The sequence below is a fragment of the Danio rerio genome, chromosome 6, assembly GCF_052040795.2.
Source record: "Danio rerio strain M-AB ecotype USA chromosome 6, GRCz13ab, whole genome shotgun sequence".
NCBI classification, from domain to species: Eukaryota; Metazoa; Chordata; class Actinopteri; order Cypriniformes; family Danionidae; genus Danio; species Danio rerio.
In genome coordinates this window covers 24,077,181-24,093,483 of record NC_141026.1, presented here as the reverse complement: position 1 = coordinate 24,093,483, position 16,303 = coordinate 24,077,181, and the positions used below count along the sequence as shown (strand labels likewise).

The following is a 16,303-nucleotide window of genomic DNA, read 5'->3' as shown; positions in this document are numbered from 1 at the left end:
TGTCATTTTGTTTTGTTTTAATTGAATGCACATAAGAAATCTGCTAAGCAGACATTTGTTAATATGACAGCAGCATTTATGACAAACCCGTTTCATGATCTTCTCAACTCCCTGCAGTGTATAGCAAAGGTGTGTTTTTGAGTCACACTCTTCAAGAATCTCCCCCTTCTGCATTTGCATGCCATGCTCACTTGTCATTAGCAGTTCTAAAATAGAAAGAAAGGAGAGGGACGATTATTAGAACGATTGACTAACCATTGATTTGTTCAATGACTAATAAGAAGGCCCACACAGAATCTGTGCCTGCAGGTTGTTGAGCCTATCATTCCATATATATATATATATAGAACCAAACACATCTTTGCCACTGTATTTATGACCATCATATCTGACTTAACTCCCCTTATGCATACTTGTTGTGGTCTATAGATTAGAAAATGTTTAATCCAATTAACATTTTCTCCATTCACTCCCAAGACCACTTTAACCACCTTTGTTTTAATAACAGTTCCTTCACAAAATTGTATATATATATATATGAAGTAAAACAGTCCGTCAGTTATGGGGGTTGCTGCATGAATCAACGAAGACATCTCAGTTTGTAGTACAAAAACAGTTCTTTTAAATATCCTCCTTTTTCTTCTCTAGACCTGGATTTATCATTATAAAACATGACAATGTTAAGCATAAATGAGTACACCCCTCACAAATCTCTCCTTTAAAGTAATATTATTTAAAGGATGATATACAATAAAACATTTGTTCATAAATAGGTGAATAGTCAGTACCAAAACCAAAACTGAAATTCATCTATCAAACCAAGATCACAGTGAAAAAAAATCATGAGAAGCATAAAAAAATTGTCATTTGTAATTTTTTCCCAAAGACTTATTCGAATTTAAATTTATCATTGGTCTATTATTAAAGATCTTAGATGACCAAACTCTTATTTTTGGGAAATAAGTGTTTAATAAAACTCCTTTGTTTGAAATGAACTAACATATATTGGCTATATTCACTAATAAATGGATAAAATATAAATGAAAAAAAGGTCAAATCCTAGTTTATATTGTTTTTGTTGTTTTTACCTGGCTCACAGAGCTGATAACCTTCCTGTTCTGCCAGGCGCTTGTGCAAAACACGGCCAAGGATTGTGGGAAGGAGGAGGACTGGGCGGCAGATGGGAGGGAATCGGGGTGTAACCAGTGTGAAGGGCATCAGGGTCAGACATCTGCTCGGCAAACAGCCATCATCTACAACAGAGAAAATTTTACTTGATTGTTTCAGTGTAACGATACTAAATTTAGATACTAAAAAATCAGAACTGACACTGTTTCAATTTACTATAATCTTCTTTGTGCAGCTGCTTTGACACAATCTATAGTGTAAAAGCGCTATACACATAAAGGTGAATTGAATTGAATTGAATAGACTTGAGGCGGCCATCTTGTGGACTAGAGAATTGGTACTGACAATTTTGTAAATTGGAGAACTCATAGATGTATATACTAGATGTTTTGTAGGCTATTGTTGTCTATCGGAATATATGCGTCAATAGAGTACAGGAACAGGGTACTGATACAGGGTAGCGCACCATGTAAACTGTATATCTATGAGTCAAGAAAAGCCTATCTGAAGATGCCTTTGCATTGCGTATGGGTTTAGTTAATAGCAAAAAAAAAAAAGCAAAGGATAAAAACATATCATTCTATAGTCACAGTTTAGTTCTTGATGTTACAAAATGTTGTTCTTAACAAGTAACGTTATTGGTGTTAGTACAGTCACTTTGGGAATGACTCTTTTTATAAGGGTCATTACAATCCATGTAATCAATGAGTGCTACACTGTATAAATTTCTGACCCCCTATTTTTTTAAAGATGTTTTTGTGATTTCTTGCGATAAAAATGACAATTGTGGCAAGAATTGCCAGAAATTTGCAGACAATTTGTGATTTACAAAAAAAAAAAAAAAAAAAAAAAAAAAAAAAATATATATATATATATATATATATATATATATATTAAATATAATTATATATATGACACAAATCAAAGGAAGTTTGTGTAACTCTTATTTTTATCCACAATCTTATTTCTCTCTTCTAGATTTCACTTCCCGAAGCATCTGACATCATGTCACACAAAGGACATGCGTGACACCTAAAACATGGATTGCCTTAAATCTCGTCAGGCAGAGAAGCAGGGAAGCTTTTTCTTTCGTTAAAGGCAGGAAAAGACTTAAACTAAACAATTTATTGGTTTGACGCACATCATAATACCAGTCGTACATGTACAGCACAAATAATGTCCTTCAATTCGGTCACATCCAGCAACCATCATCCTAAAACCAATCTCATCTCCACCTGTCCCATTGCTCCATTTCCTCCAACTTTCATTTGCAGTCTGAAGCGAGTCAAACGCATAAAACACCCAATTCGTGCCACAGGATGTCTATATCTCATCTTTGCTATGACTTCAGATGTAAATCACTCCCGCTGCGTCTGCTTACTGCACAAGCTGAAAACTCCCCCACCCCCTCATTCCATGTAATGTTTGGATTGTGAGGGCACAGGTGAGATGTCATTTTTCGAGAGACACTCAAATACATTAAGTGTGCTGCATTTGCAACATTTATAAGTCATGTAAAACAATTAATTGCAAAATGAAATTAATATAATTTGATTATATGGTTTGTAATTTGATGTTTTATTAGTTTATTTCATTTTTTTCCCCTAATAAAGAATTTAGCTGAATCTCAAAAATTTGCAACTTTTTGTTGATTTTGCATTGAGTCCAGCGATTGGTGAATTGTGAAAAACTAAGTCTGCAATATGGAAGTGGTATTGAAGCATGCTCAGGGCCCATATGTGATATCAAGTGAATATATCTTTGTGGAGAATTGGCGCTGACCATTTTCAACCATAACAAAAAAAAATCTGTTAATGCAAATTCTAGGTAGTTGGTATAGTTTGCACCATGTACTTAAAAAATAAATAAATAAAATAAAATAAAAAAAAACACCTCTGGGACATTTATTGTTTTTTTCATATTAAGCTGATGCTGGTCTTTAAAATACATACAAAACAACAAAACGATCCCAGATCATGCCAAATCATCAATAGCCAAATCCAGCTAGTTGAGTAATGCACATACAAAAAACAGACCCCTGGTGGTTATCTGGGGTCTCAGATAATAATAATAATAATAATAATAATAATAATAATAATAATAATAATAATAATAAAAATAATAATAAACTCATAAATAATAATCCTACACTTGTATTAGAAACAAAACGATTACACACTTCCATCTTGTATTTCTATTCCTGAGTGGTATGGTTCTGTACAGTACATTACAATATGCATTTATGGCCGGTTCTACTGTCAAAGGTACCAAGATAGTAAACTGTATCATACCCCCTTTTTAGCACCCTTTCCAAATGGTACCTAGCACAACAGTAGAGTACCAAAAGGGTGGAGCCAGACTCTGCCAAAGCCAAATGCGATAGTTTACAAAGAATCATCATTAATGTGTTGCAAGCCAGGAAACATCAACTAACTAGCTAGAATATGATCATAATTATACACTAACAGAGTACAGAAATGAACCATGGGCGACTGAGTTTTGTTTCCATCTCATGTCTAAAATCATGTGTAAAGAATGAGGGGAACTTGGGTTCACAAAATGCAATGTGTGGACAACCTGTATGGTTTTATGCTTATAGTGAGAATGACATCAATTTCAATGTTCTTGCATACACCATTCCAACCAAGTAAGGGTTCTATTGACAATAGAAATGCAAACCTGATCAGGGTGTCAGGCCTGTACCAAACCATACTGTAATGTACTGAACTGAACTGTATCTCTCAGAGTAAATGAAACACAAGAGTCCCTGATCTATTGTCTGAGGAATGTCTCTCACATTTTATAAGAAAACAGGGAGATTGCAGTGACTGTGGCTGTAATACAGTAAATGTAAGTCAATTTTTACTGTTAGTGAGAGTAAAGGAATCACATCCTATTTTTACCAAGTGAATAATTTTAACCCCTTAGTTAGCAAAAATTTGAATACTTCTGCTTGAAAACCGTACAACAAACTTTCATCTCCTTTTTACTCCTCCTGTCTATCCAATACAAATTCAGATTTACCAAAACCTATGTAACATTGGTGCAAATAAAAACTTTTATTTATGCTGGCTTAATTTAGGAATGTCAGAAGCATTTCTGTATTCTGAACAAATTAGGAGACCCAGTTATTTATTAGATAGATAGGAGATGTTAAGCTGCGGTCACACTAGAGTTTGAGCATGTGAAATTCTGTCGTACGATGCTGCCAAAAGTGGCGGGATTGAACAAGATGATTAGATATTTTAAAAAAGTGAGCAATTGCTCCATGTTTTAAATTCCTGTACAGAGAGGTCATGTTTTGATCCTCGATTGCTCTCACGCAGTCAAGTGATGTGATTTTGCAGGTCAGAGTTCACCAAGCTTGAACTTTCCAGCCATACCTGCCAACACTCTCGTTTTTCCCGGGAGCCTTCCGTATTTCAAACCCATCTCCAGCAGTTCTGTCTCCAGGAAAACTCCCGAAATTTCACCCCACCCCCCGCTCCTCAGTCTTCAGTTTGTGCACCCACAAGTTGCAACCAAAGGCATCTTTAAAGCAGATGCACTATTTTTACCTTTGAGATAACTCTTCTGAATCTCCTGAACATAACTATAGATTATCTGTTGTCTTTTCACCTTTTTCATCATCTACTGTTTCCGAGTCTAATTATGAGTTAAACAGCAGAATAGGGTGTTACTGTATATACTCACTGTCCTGGCTTTTGCTGTTGTCATCTTCCACACTGACCCACAGTGGGTTTCTTCTCTGCTGACTCGTGCTGACAATCCTCACCACTCTCTGTTTTTCCTCAGCTGCAGTTCTCCCCTGTGAAAAGAAGACAGGTATTCAGTACTAATGCAATAGTTTCTACCAATCTGTATTAACAATGTTTTTTGACAATTCTCTTGACACATCTCACAAAATTTAACCATGTAAGTCACAATTCACAGGAGAAGAGAAATGAGTAATGCCTAGTTCAGACTGCGTGATTTTAGCCCCGATTTTGGCTCGCCGACAGGTTTTGAAAAATCACAGACAAATGCCTGAAATCACAGGCAAATCGCTGCTCGTGCACGTGAGTGACAATCACACAGTATGAACGATCAAAGACGCGATCTGAGAGAATCGCCGATAAATCGCCGATGCCTGTGAGATATTTGGCATGCTAATATCTGGAGCTGTCGGCGATGCAAATCATGCCATGTGAATTGAGTTTTGACTGAAAATAACATCAACGATCGCCTACAGCCAATGAAAGAGCAGCATTCACTTGTGTGTGCGTGTGTGTACCTGCTGCAGGCCAGCAGGAGGCTGGTGGAGAAGTTAAAAGCGCTCTTTTTTGGTTTATTTGGACCCACGAAATGGAGAGAAAACTAGTGTAGGTTTGACAGGACTCAGGACCAACCGTGTCTGTTTGACGTTTCATACAGAAAGAAATTAGTTTATTATTAACGTTGAGGAGAAATGGCTAATTCCCTTTAAACCCAGGTGAGCAAACATGTACATGTTCTACCCCATTAAAGGCTTCTTTCTTATTATGTAGTTAATAACAAAAGATGTGAGACGTAGTTTGGACGAAGTTGTTGGCGATTCTCCCTATAGTAAAGTCATGCAATGTGAATGTCTATGTCACCGAACCATCTTGCAGTGTAAACAAAGCAGCGACGAAACGCCAGCCCACATAGTCAAGCAGTGTGAAAACATCTGTGACACGACTAGTTGGAAAATCATGCAGTCTGAACTCGGCATAAGTGAATACCCTGAAATTTATTTAAAACAGTTGACATGCAATGCAGGAATGTGAGTTTTTTAAGTCTATGCTTATCTGCGTTCTTTAGAGATTTAGGTGAATGCATTTAAGAAGGTGAATTTAAAAAAGAAAACATTCATTTTTTGTCAGCTGTAGTTTAAAGTAAAGTGACCCATATAGCGCCATCTGCGGATCTTGATGGAGGATATCCACCTGAATGCATTTGTGTTAAATGCAATTCAAGTTGAGTGAGGGTGACTGTCCCACGATCTAGTTTCAGTGTTAAGTTATGCATTATTATGCACTCAAAAAGTTCCCACACCCACAGTCTAATAGTTTGACGGGCATTTTTGTAATTCTACATGAATACAAAGATTTGTGCTATAAACTTTTTAGTATGCATTTGACACAAAAGATTAATATTATTAAAATTGAACTTTATAACTAATCATGTCAATAGAGCAGCAAATACAATATTTTTATTGGTCAGTTAAGCATTTCCCTGCCCTTTTTGTGTTTCAACAAATAAATACATATAAGCTTCATTAGTTTATTGCAAATACTTAAACCACAAAGAGGAAGAAAGTTCAGAGAAAGTGAGAGAAATAATTTCTGCTAAGACTATATGAACCTTACAAATCTACTGATGGACTCTCACCTTTCTGTGCGTTTTGCGAGAGTAGGTCATATCCTCTATGGCCCTGATTAATAGCCTCTGTGCTCTGAAACATTTCAAATGACAATTTCATTCATATTGGAAGTAAACAAGCTGCAATAAAAATGATACGTATATTGTTATTTACTAGTTAAAGGTTTGGGGTTCTATGCTTTTGTTAGAAGTCTATTTACATGTATTATAAAAATACTTTCAAATGTTCTGCTCCAGTCATTTCTTTGCATGCATTTGGCATTTAGTACTCAAAAACATTTGCTAAATTTACTTAATAACTGTAGAAATGGTTATAGCTTTTCAAGATTCATTGATTAATTGAATAAAGTGTACCTGTAGTAGTTGGGCAGAGCCCCACTCTTAAGATCTTCCAGGTGACAAGGATGCACATGACTGCCCCACCAGAAGCCATCATTGGTATGGTAAGTGTTTGTAATATGGATAATGTCATTACACTTAACAGACAGATTTCCTGCTACATCCCCCGGCAATGTCATGTTAACACGTACATAGAACGAATCACCCGACATCACTTCATCGTTCTTTAGTTGTTGTAGCAGGTTCTCATAGGCTAGGTGGAAATTAGAAGATCATTACTTTGCTTTGTGAGTCTCCAAACTAAACAAGCAATCTTGACAAAATACAAATAATAGCATTTACAGGATCAGAATTCATTATCAAAATAATTATTAAAGGAAATTTTCCCACTTTATATCATTTACCTTTACTATGTTCTTAACATGTAACAGCTGGCCCTAATTCTGCAAAATAAACCTAACCATAAAACAAAACATGTACTGCCCAAACCCATACCACATATTCAAATTTGTTATAGCTGCACAAAAAATATTTTAAAAATTGTTTGGATGGTACAAATCTAAAATCATAGATAACAGTGTTAAAAATTTGCTCATTTAGCTGTAATTGCATAAAAGTAAGCTGAAATCCATAAAATTGTTCTCTTGCTTCTCTACAGAGCACTGGACTTGATAATTGGAATAAATCTCATGAATGTTGATGTTTATGAGAAAATGCAGGATCACTAACATGCCAATCACTCAATAAATGTTTTAAATAAGATCTGTAGTAAAAAGAAATTATCATATACAATGCACTGCACTAATTTTGACAAATTTCAATTTAGCACACAACAGTATGTATTATTGTTTAATTGAGTATTATTTGCTCTTACCATCTTGGTTGGGTCTCAGTGTAATGTGGCATGGCCCTTGGACTTGGCCTAGGGCCCAAAGGGCCTCCTCCATAGTGGTGTCTTCCAGAACCATTTGTACAGCTCTCCGTTTCCGCTCATATTTCAGCTAAAAATACACCACTTCAGGGTTTTTTTTTTTTTGGTTGTCATAGCATATAACTGTACTTGAAGGTGCATTCATCATGGAAAATTAGCAGAGACCTGTCACTTCTTTTATCACAGTAATTAATTCATGACTACGTATACACTTTGTTCTTCTTAAAGGTGGAGTAGGTAATTGTCTTTAGAAACATTTTTTTGTTGTGCTGGTTGAAAGTCACTTCACATTCCAATAGTAATGATTAAAGTAAATGATCTAAATGTATTTACATTATATATATATATATATATATATATATATATATATATATATATATATATATATATATATATATATATATATATATATATATATATATATATATATATATTCTGGGTAAGGCATAAGACTAAAAATTGTTTGTGAAATAAAAATTTGTCAGGCCGATAACTCCCATAATTCTGCTACATAGCCCAAACTGTCTGTCAAAAATGGTAGATTTCTACATCTGAAACAGATCTTGTTCAAACTGTTCATTTGTGCACATTTGCTCACATGCACACGAGAGAGAGAGAGAGAAAGACAGCAATAAAAACAAAAGCTGAAACAAAACTTTTTAAAATCCTGAATCAATAATGAAGTTACTTTTGCATGCTGGAGGAAGGATGACACAATGGCTGAAGTATTTTTTAAACAGGTAATGTTATGTTTTAAAGATATTTTAGTCATGAAAAGCTTATGTAGATTTTTTTGTTTTACAAATGGGTTATATGCACAGAGGTGCACAATCTTCAGGCGAAAGATTGATGTGACTATATTTTCAATTTCATAAGGGACCTTTTACAGCATTCATGTAATGTAGATTTTTATTAAGTTTAACAACAATACATAATTAAATAGCACTATTCCGCTTAGCCTGCTTTACTGAGGTGAAGTTGGTTTTATATCTTTGCATGCATGAGATATTGCGCATTATGACATGTTTTGCTTGCTGCACAACTGAAAACATACTAGATATAATACTGTTTTTGGTTCGGAATTGTAGTATTATAAAGTACTATATTGTTTTCTAACTGGCGAATGACTTGATAGTGGGTTGTCTACTGTTATTTTTAAGGTGTGCGTTTGAGATTTCAGAAGGTGTGGATTTGGACTGCAAGGGAAGGACTGTTTTTAAAGCTATTATGCTAACAGTTAGCATTTTGGCAGTTCACCTACTGCACCTTTAAGGAATTGCATCACTCTCAAATTAGACTAGTTTTTCCATTGTTTGTCTTCATAACAGGTCAGATCTTAAGACAAACTAATTGTTTTGGCTTAAAATGAAAGACAAATTATTATTTGAACTTTTTAACTTTGGGAGTTGTTCTTCCCCTAACAAAACATTCAGTTACATTCGAAAACAAAACAGTTTAAAAACTAACCTGAAGTATCTGAGTGCCTGGGCTGATGCCAGAGTTATGAGCAGAAGATTCTTTAGTCACGTGATGCACAAACACACCAGTCTTATTGCCACCAATGATCTGTATTTGGTTCAATAGCGTTTCCCCTTGGAAAAATATGGTGAGTATGCGACCAGTGATACGCAGGGCCTGAGGTCTGGAACGCATTAGGAAGGGTGGAGCTGATACTCTCGAGACACTGGATTCATAGAAAAAAAAAATTATAATAATGTATTCTTTTTTTTTTTTTTTTTTTTTTTTTGCAGTGAGACTTAAAAAAATAAATATGAGAATTATGTTTTACATTTAGTTTTACCTGTCAGCATGGCTCCTTTTACTCATAGGACTGGAAATTGATGATGATGAAACTGACTCTTCCAAGCAATGTCCTTTCAAATTGCAGATCAACAAGTGTTATATATCCAATTGACATTTATTCTCATTGAAGAATGATATTTAAACACTTTTGGACAATTATGTCACACATAAAATGTTGAAAAGTCATTACGTTAGATAACACAATATCAAAGCAGCTATTGACCAATAAAAAGAGTGATACTGTATCAAATTACTCTCAATGTATTTATTTTCATATTTCCACAAATATATAGAAATATATCTAGAAATATACAAGAGATATTTCCAATTAAATGTTCATGTTTTGCAATGACTAATAATTTTTATCACAAGACCCCCACGCAAAAGACTGATAATAACCTGAAACAGAAGGTGCAAAAAAATTACAGTTTAGCCTATTAAAGCAGTATTGAGGGTAGCAGTAATGAATCTGGTATAAAAAAATTATATTAATAATAAATATCAGAGATGTCAGTTTAAGGTTTAAGATCTAATGCACAGATCTATAATGATTTAAATATATAAGCTTCTAAACAGCTCTTGTGATTAGATTAGATTATTGAGAGAAAGGGGGCCCCTGATGGTGCAGTAGTACTTTGGGTAAGGGGAGGATCGGCTCTGTGTAGATGTTACTGCTACATTTCTTATCAGGAGGAGGAAAATACAGAAATTTATAAGAAATAATAGTTGTAAAATATGGGACATTCTCAGGTAAAATTGGTGGCATAACAGGTATGGTACCCAGATAAACCTGTGTTAATAGTTTCAACAGTTGTAATTTGGTAATAATATTCTTTGGAATATTGTTATGACCAATCAGAATCAAGTAATGCACAGGAACAAATGTCTTAAACAGCTGGATACACTAAACTACTTGTATTATTATCCAGTCACGATAAATAATAATAATAATTCCTTACATTTATATAGCTTTACAAAATGGGGGAAATCTCCTCATCCATCTGGATAACGTGACGGCAGCCATATTGCACCAGACCATACACCACACACCAGAGGAGAGGAGACAGAGTGATAAAGCCAATTATGATATTGGGATGGTTAGGAAGTCATGATGGACAGGGGCAAGTGAGCAAATTTGGCCAGGATGCCTGGGATTTTTAATGACCACACAGAGTCAGGACCTCGGTTTAACATCTCATCCGAAAGATGGATGAACTTGATTTGATATTTTATTGTGTAATGCAAAGGTGATTATTTTTCTGAATGCAACTGAATGCTGATAAAATTAAACTTTAGCTTTTATTTGTGGCATGGAGGAAAAACAGCAGTACCTTTTGCGATGACGACATAATCATCGTCTGTAAAGCAGTCATCAGCCAGATCCTGAATGCTGAAATTATCTTCTATGTCACTTCTGGATGAAAAGTGTAAATCTCGTCTGCGGAGAGACTCAGAGCAGGGTGGCTCCACTTGATTGGAAATGATACTGCTGATGTGTTCATCACTGAACTGTGAAAAGATTGATGCACATACACAGGTAAAATCTAAGAAAAACATATTTCCTATACTTGCTTCAATTAAAAACAGTATTGCTATTTACGCCGTCAAAGCTTTTCTTACATCATGAAATGCAACAAAAGTTGTTTTCAGCGAAACTGCATGCGCATTCATATGAACTACTAACTTAATGCATGCCTTCACACCTGGAATGATGAACATAAATGATAACCACACCAGCCTGAACATCAATGGATGTATTTAAAGTTTTTAAATTTATGATTGGCTAATCTAGTAGCTACGGATTGCTGGAGAACTACACACACGTCATGTTAACAAACTACAACTCCCAGCATGCACCTCGCACACAAAGGTTATGGATTCCCACTGATGGACTGATATCCAGGACTATTTATATACCACAAAATTTATATGCACACTCAAAGAGCTTAGTCTTGTTGTCCTGTACTATCACAAAGCATTTTCCTTGTTTGGTTTTCCGTATGGTGTTCCAGACCCTTGCTTTGTTTATTGATTTTTGCTGTGAGACAGGGTGACCGATCTCTTCGCCTGTGTCTCGACTACTCTTTTGGATTGCCTTGTGTAATACTGTTTGCTTCTGTGATTGACCTTTGCCTGCTTAACTACTCTTGTAAATAAAGATGCTGAAATTGGATCATCAACCCTGTTGTCTGTGTCATATGTTACACTTTAAATGAGATAAAAAAAACTTTAAAAACTTAATCAACTCTAAAATTATTTAAACTAATCTTAAAGCTTTACAATTAATGTTATTGGTTTTAAATGCATGTATATTGCTTTAAAAGTCTACTGCAAAAGTACATAGCATTAATTCATTATATTTTACAATTGGTTGTATGCATCTAACTTAGGGTGACGTTATGAGTTATGAAGTTTTTTTTTCGTATGTGGTGTGTGCGAGTGGGGTTGTCATCATATTAAACCTCAGTGCTGCATTTGATACAATTGATCATTTTATTCTCATGATAGGCTTAAAAATTATGTTGGTATTGCATTGGCCTGATTCAGGTGTTTTCAATCTGAATGTTATCAATTTGTAACAGTGAATAAAGAGCGATCATACAGATCAAAAGTACACTGTGGGGTTCCACAAGGCTCAGTTCTTGGTCCCTTACCTTTCATACTGTACATGCTACCGCTCTGTGATATCATTAAAAAACATGGAGTTAGTTTCTATTGTTATGCCAATGATAAGCAACTTTATCTCCTCTCAACCTGATACTTAGTACAAATTCACAAAATTAACAGAATGTATAGCTTACTGTATATAAAAAATTGGATGACTAAAACGTTACTAAATAACTAAATTCAGATGAAACTGAGGTCTTGCTTCTTGGACCCTAAAACCTCACACGCACAAACCTAGAACACTGTCTAACCCTTGATGAATTTTCAGCTTAGTCCTCATCTTCAGTCAAAAATTTGGGGAGGATTTTTGATAGCAACCTGTTGTTTGAAGGCCAGATTTTAAGCATCTGTTAAACTGCATTTTTTATTTTCAACTTAAAAATGATGCCAAACTTCGACATATGCTATCAGTCAAATGCGGAAAAGCTTATTCATGCTTTTATGACCTCTATTTTAATGCATTACTAGGGGTTGCCCTGTTAGCCTAATGAACAAACTTTAGCTAGTTCAAAATGCAGCTGCTGGAGTGCTTTCTATTAGGAAAAATATGATCATATTATGCCAGTTCATTCATTATTGCATTGGCTCCCTATTAATTATCATAGAAAGTTTAAAATTTGATTAACTACCTACAAAATCGTGAACAGCTTAGCTCCCCAATAATTGAGGGAGCTTCTGGTGTATTACAGCCCCTCATATCCACTACACTCAATTAATTCTGGACAATTGATTAATCCCAGAACATCAAAATCAATTGCAAGCGGTAGATCTTTCTCTTATCTGGCACCTAAACTCTGGAACAGTCTTTCAAGCCCAGTTCAGGAGGCAGTTTGGATTAGCATACACATAAAACGCAAATGCTTTTGAAATCTAAATCCTATAAAAAAAAAGCTTATTCATGCTTAAATATAAACTACATTTAGGCAGCATTTATTAGGGCAACCGGAACCATGAACTTCCCAAAAGACATTATAACAAGAACAGCGTCTAAGCTTCCTGGACCAGACTGTATCCTGAGCAGATGCTGTGGTGGTCATGGAGGAGCGGAGAGCATGAGACTAATTCCTAAAAACACCAGTGACAGACGAGTCTTCACAATGATCCCGTGGGCCAGCCTGAACATCCACCGGTGAACTATACACATTTGCAGATCCTCCATGATGGATGTGCAACATTTCTATAGCCTCCAGTGCCTAGACTGCAGCTCTGCAAAAAAAACTTGGCTAGAGAAGAAATGGTCGAGCCCAGCTGAGCCTGGTTTCTCATAAGGTTTTTTTTTCCATCACTTTTGTCAATTGGTTTGAATAAGTGGTGTAAGCTTGATTTGATCGATAAGTTTGTTCCTTGCCTCTTGCTTGTCTGGTTTGGGACTTGTGGAGCTGCACATCCATGGATTTGCTCTTAATGTTTGGATTTTCAGAAGTGAAAATTAAACTACACTGAACTGAACTAATCTGAATTTCAACTCTGAAAACTGGACTGACAGTTTTAATTTACTAGAATTTCTATGTTAAGCTGCTTTGACAATTTATATTGAAAAAGTGCTATAGATATTAACATGAACTGAATGAAAGATTCCATAGTAAAGTGCATTCTTTCTCCATTAACCATAACCAGTATCTAATCTAATTATCTACATAAATGTGTACAGTTTTGAGGTAGACATGCACAACTTAAGAGACAAAATCACACAATGCACTTATAAGCAGAATATTTAAACAATAAACTTACCTCAGAAGCATCATATGAAATGAAGCATTTAGGATGGATGGTTTTTAAATCACATGGCTGTCTTCTTAGTGTTGGGCTGGAAGGAGGGCTGCTCTCACAGCTGAACTTCCTGTCCTACATATTAGAGACATTAAAAATGTATTATTGCATTAAATTACAAATGTAACTTACACCACTGTACTGAAAACTGAATTTTCAGAAATACTGTGGTAAACTACCATTTAGTGGGTTTTAAATAAAAAAACTAATTTAACCAGTTTTACCCTCGATTTTTCTCTTCTTTCTCTTTGCGTGCTACAAGCATTCATGGTGAAAAGTTTCTCCTGTAGTTCCATGAGCTGGCTCCTCAAAGTGTCTTTTTCTGCAAGACTACGTGCAATCTGAGCCTGGGCTTCATCACGGGACAGATATGCCTTAGGAAAAATCATGAACATTATACATCAAGACAGCTTATTTGACAGTAGCCAATACCGTACATATTCTCCCGCATAATTTTAGAATGTTCTAAAAGGATATTAATTACGCGTGTTCATGTCATTCCAGTCCCCTGAGACATTTCTTATCTAATATTAGATATTTTTGATAAAATCCAAGAGTTCCATCATATTTATAGACTGTCTGGAGACATTCAAAGTCCACAAAAGAAACAAAAAACATGATCTAAATGTTCCATGTGACTTTACTGGTTCACCTGTAATCATACAAACAAATTTGTGCGCACAGACTCCCCAATAAAATACAAGAAGCAGAAATCCATGGCCTAAACATTCAGCGCTTGTATTGACGAAGATTTTTTTACTCTCTAAAAGTGTGCAGCAGTTTGTATTCCCTAAAAGAAAAACATTTAAGCATGTGAACTAAAGATACAGTGGTATGTATTGTTAAATAAAATCTGTTAATTTTTTGAAAAAAAACACTCGCAGCTGTGGTTGCCAGAATTCTTCTGTAAAAAATTCAGAAGATGTATAGAACTGTTTAAACTTATTGAAAATAATTGTATTTCATTAACTGATACAATATTCAGTTCACAAAAAAAGTCTTTAAATGCATTAATGTGTTTCTGTGTGATTGCAATTAGCAGTGTTTTTATTGCATTAGTAGTTACACAGTTAGCTTTTTTCCTTGATAAAAAAAAAACTAGCAGCTGTGTTTTTTTTTTTTACATTTTACATTCGTAACAGAATATTTCTGTTAAAAATACATTCCACAGTGTGTATTTTTCATCAAACACATTTAGCCCCTTAAATTCCAGAGCAAAATCCTCACTAGTGTCTTGAACACTAAGGGCTCTATTTTGATGATCCATGCGCAAAGTACAAAGCGCAGGGTGCAAACATTAGCATTTAGGGCATGTCAGAATCCCTTTTTGCTAATTTAAGGACTCCACTTTTCGCCGTGGTGCATGGTCTAAAAGGGTTGAGCTTATTTTCTTATTGAGTTATAGGTGTGTTTTGAGAATAAACCAATCAGAGTCTCATCTCCCATTCCCTTTAAGAGCCAGTTGCGTCGCGCCATGGTGCATTTGCTATTTACATGACGACTTTGTAAGTGGAAAAAATGAGCGTTTCACTAACAAGAAAACAGTTAAACAGAGCATCTGCAGCGCGAGAAGGAGAGATAAGGCCTCTCATTTTCTACTTTCACTTTCACTCTCGTGGATAGGGAAACCTTGTACGCACAGACATCAATTAGCCTATAAATAATTAATTTAGTTTGTTAAGCGCAAAGTTTTTTATTTGTTTCAAAACTATTTCTAAATTCAGTTCTAATTTCCAAATAAATGAACAATAATAATGAAGTGTTGTCAAAAAAACTGCTAAAAAAACTGTTACATCCAAATACACATGCTGTGCCCCATATGGTCTGAAACCTGACAGGTGGCCAAATCTAAGCTCGTTTTTATTAAAAACAAATATAAATATGGATATAATAAATAATACTGCTAATAATAATAACATTACGCAAAAGCGAACTGTCACGAATAAACTGAAAAAGCCCCAGAGATGAAGAAGGCATGAAAGTATGGTTTTTATATTTATGTAGGCTAGAAAATAATATGTTTTGTAATATTTTAATCTTTTATATTTATATCCTATAAAACTACCTATATCCAAAGGAAAGAAAAACAAGACCAAATAACACAAATTACAACCAATACCAAAGATGAAACCAACAACAATAACAAAAAAAAAAATATATATATATATATTAATTAATAAAAATAAAACAAATTACACAATAAAAATTGTGTTTCTCAAGATCTCAGCAGAGATCATTAAACAACTCCACAAACATCAGGAGCTTCACTTATTACTGACCTTT

General features: G+C 34.9%; 1 protein-coding gene across 2 annotated transcripts in view; it reads right to left on the bottom strand.

Moving 5' to 3' along the window:
• Nucleotides 1-16,303, bottom strand: part of ccdc40 (coiled-coil domain 40 molecular ruler complex subunit) — a 73,842-nt gene that overhangs the window by 2,144 nt on the left and 55,395 nt on the right. For both annotated transcript variants that reach the window (XM_087255889.1, XM_087255890.1), the window contains 11 exons: nt 14,245-14,394; nt 13,982-14,095; nt 10,915-11,092; nt 9,582-9,654; nt 9,248-9,464; nt 7,724-7,850; nt 6,865-7,102; nt 6,520-6,583; nt 4,822-4,936; nt 1,089-1,253; nt 88-206 (listed from right to left, as the gene is read on the bottom strand). In XM_087255889.1, the coding sequence (XP_087112015.1) occupies nt 88-206; nt 1,089-1,253; nt 4,822-4,936; nt 6,520-6,583; nt 6,865-7,102; nt 7,724-7,850; nt 9,248-9,464; nt 9,582-9,654; nt 10,915-11,092; nt 13,982-14,095; nt 14,245-14,394 (1,560 nt within the window). The remainder of the gene's footprint in view (nt 1-87; nt 207-1,088; nt 1,254-4,821; nt 4,937-6,519; nt 6,584-6,864; nt 7,103-7,723; nt 7,851-9,247; nt 9,465-9,581; nt 9,655-10,914; nt 11,093-13,981; nt 14,096-14,244; nt 14,395-16,303) is intronic.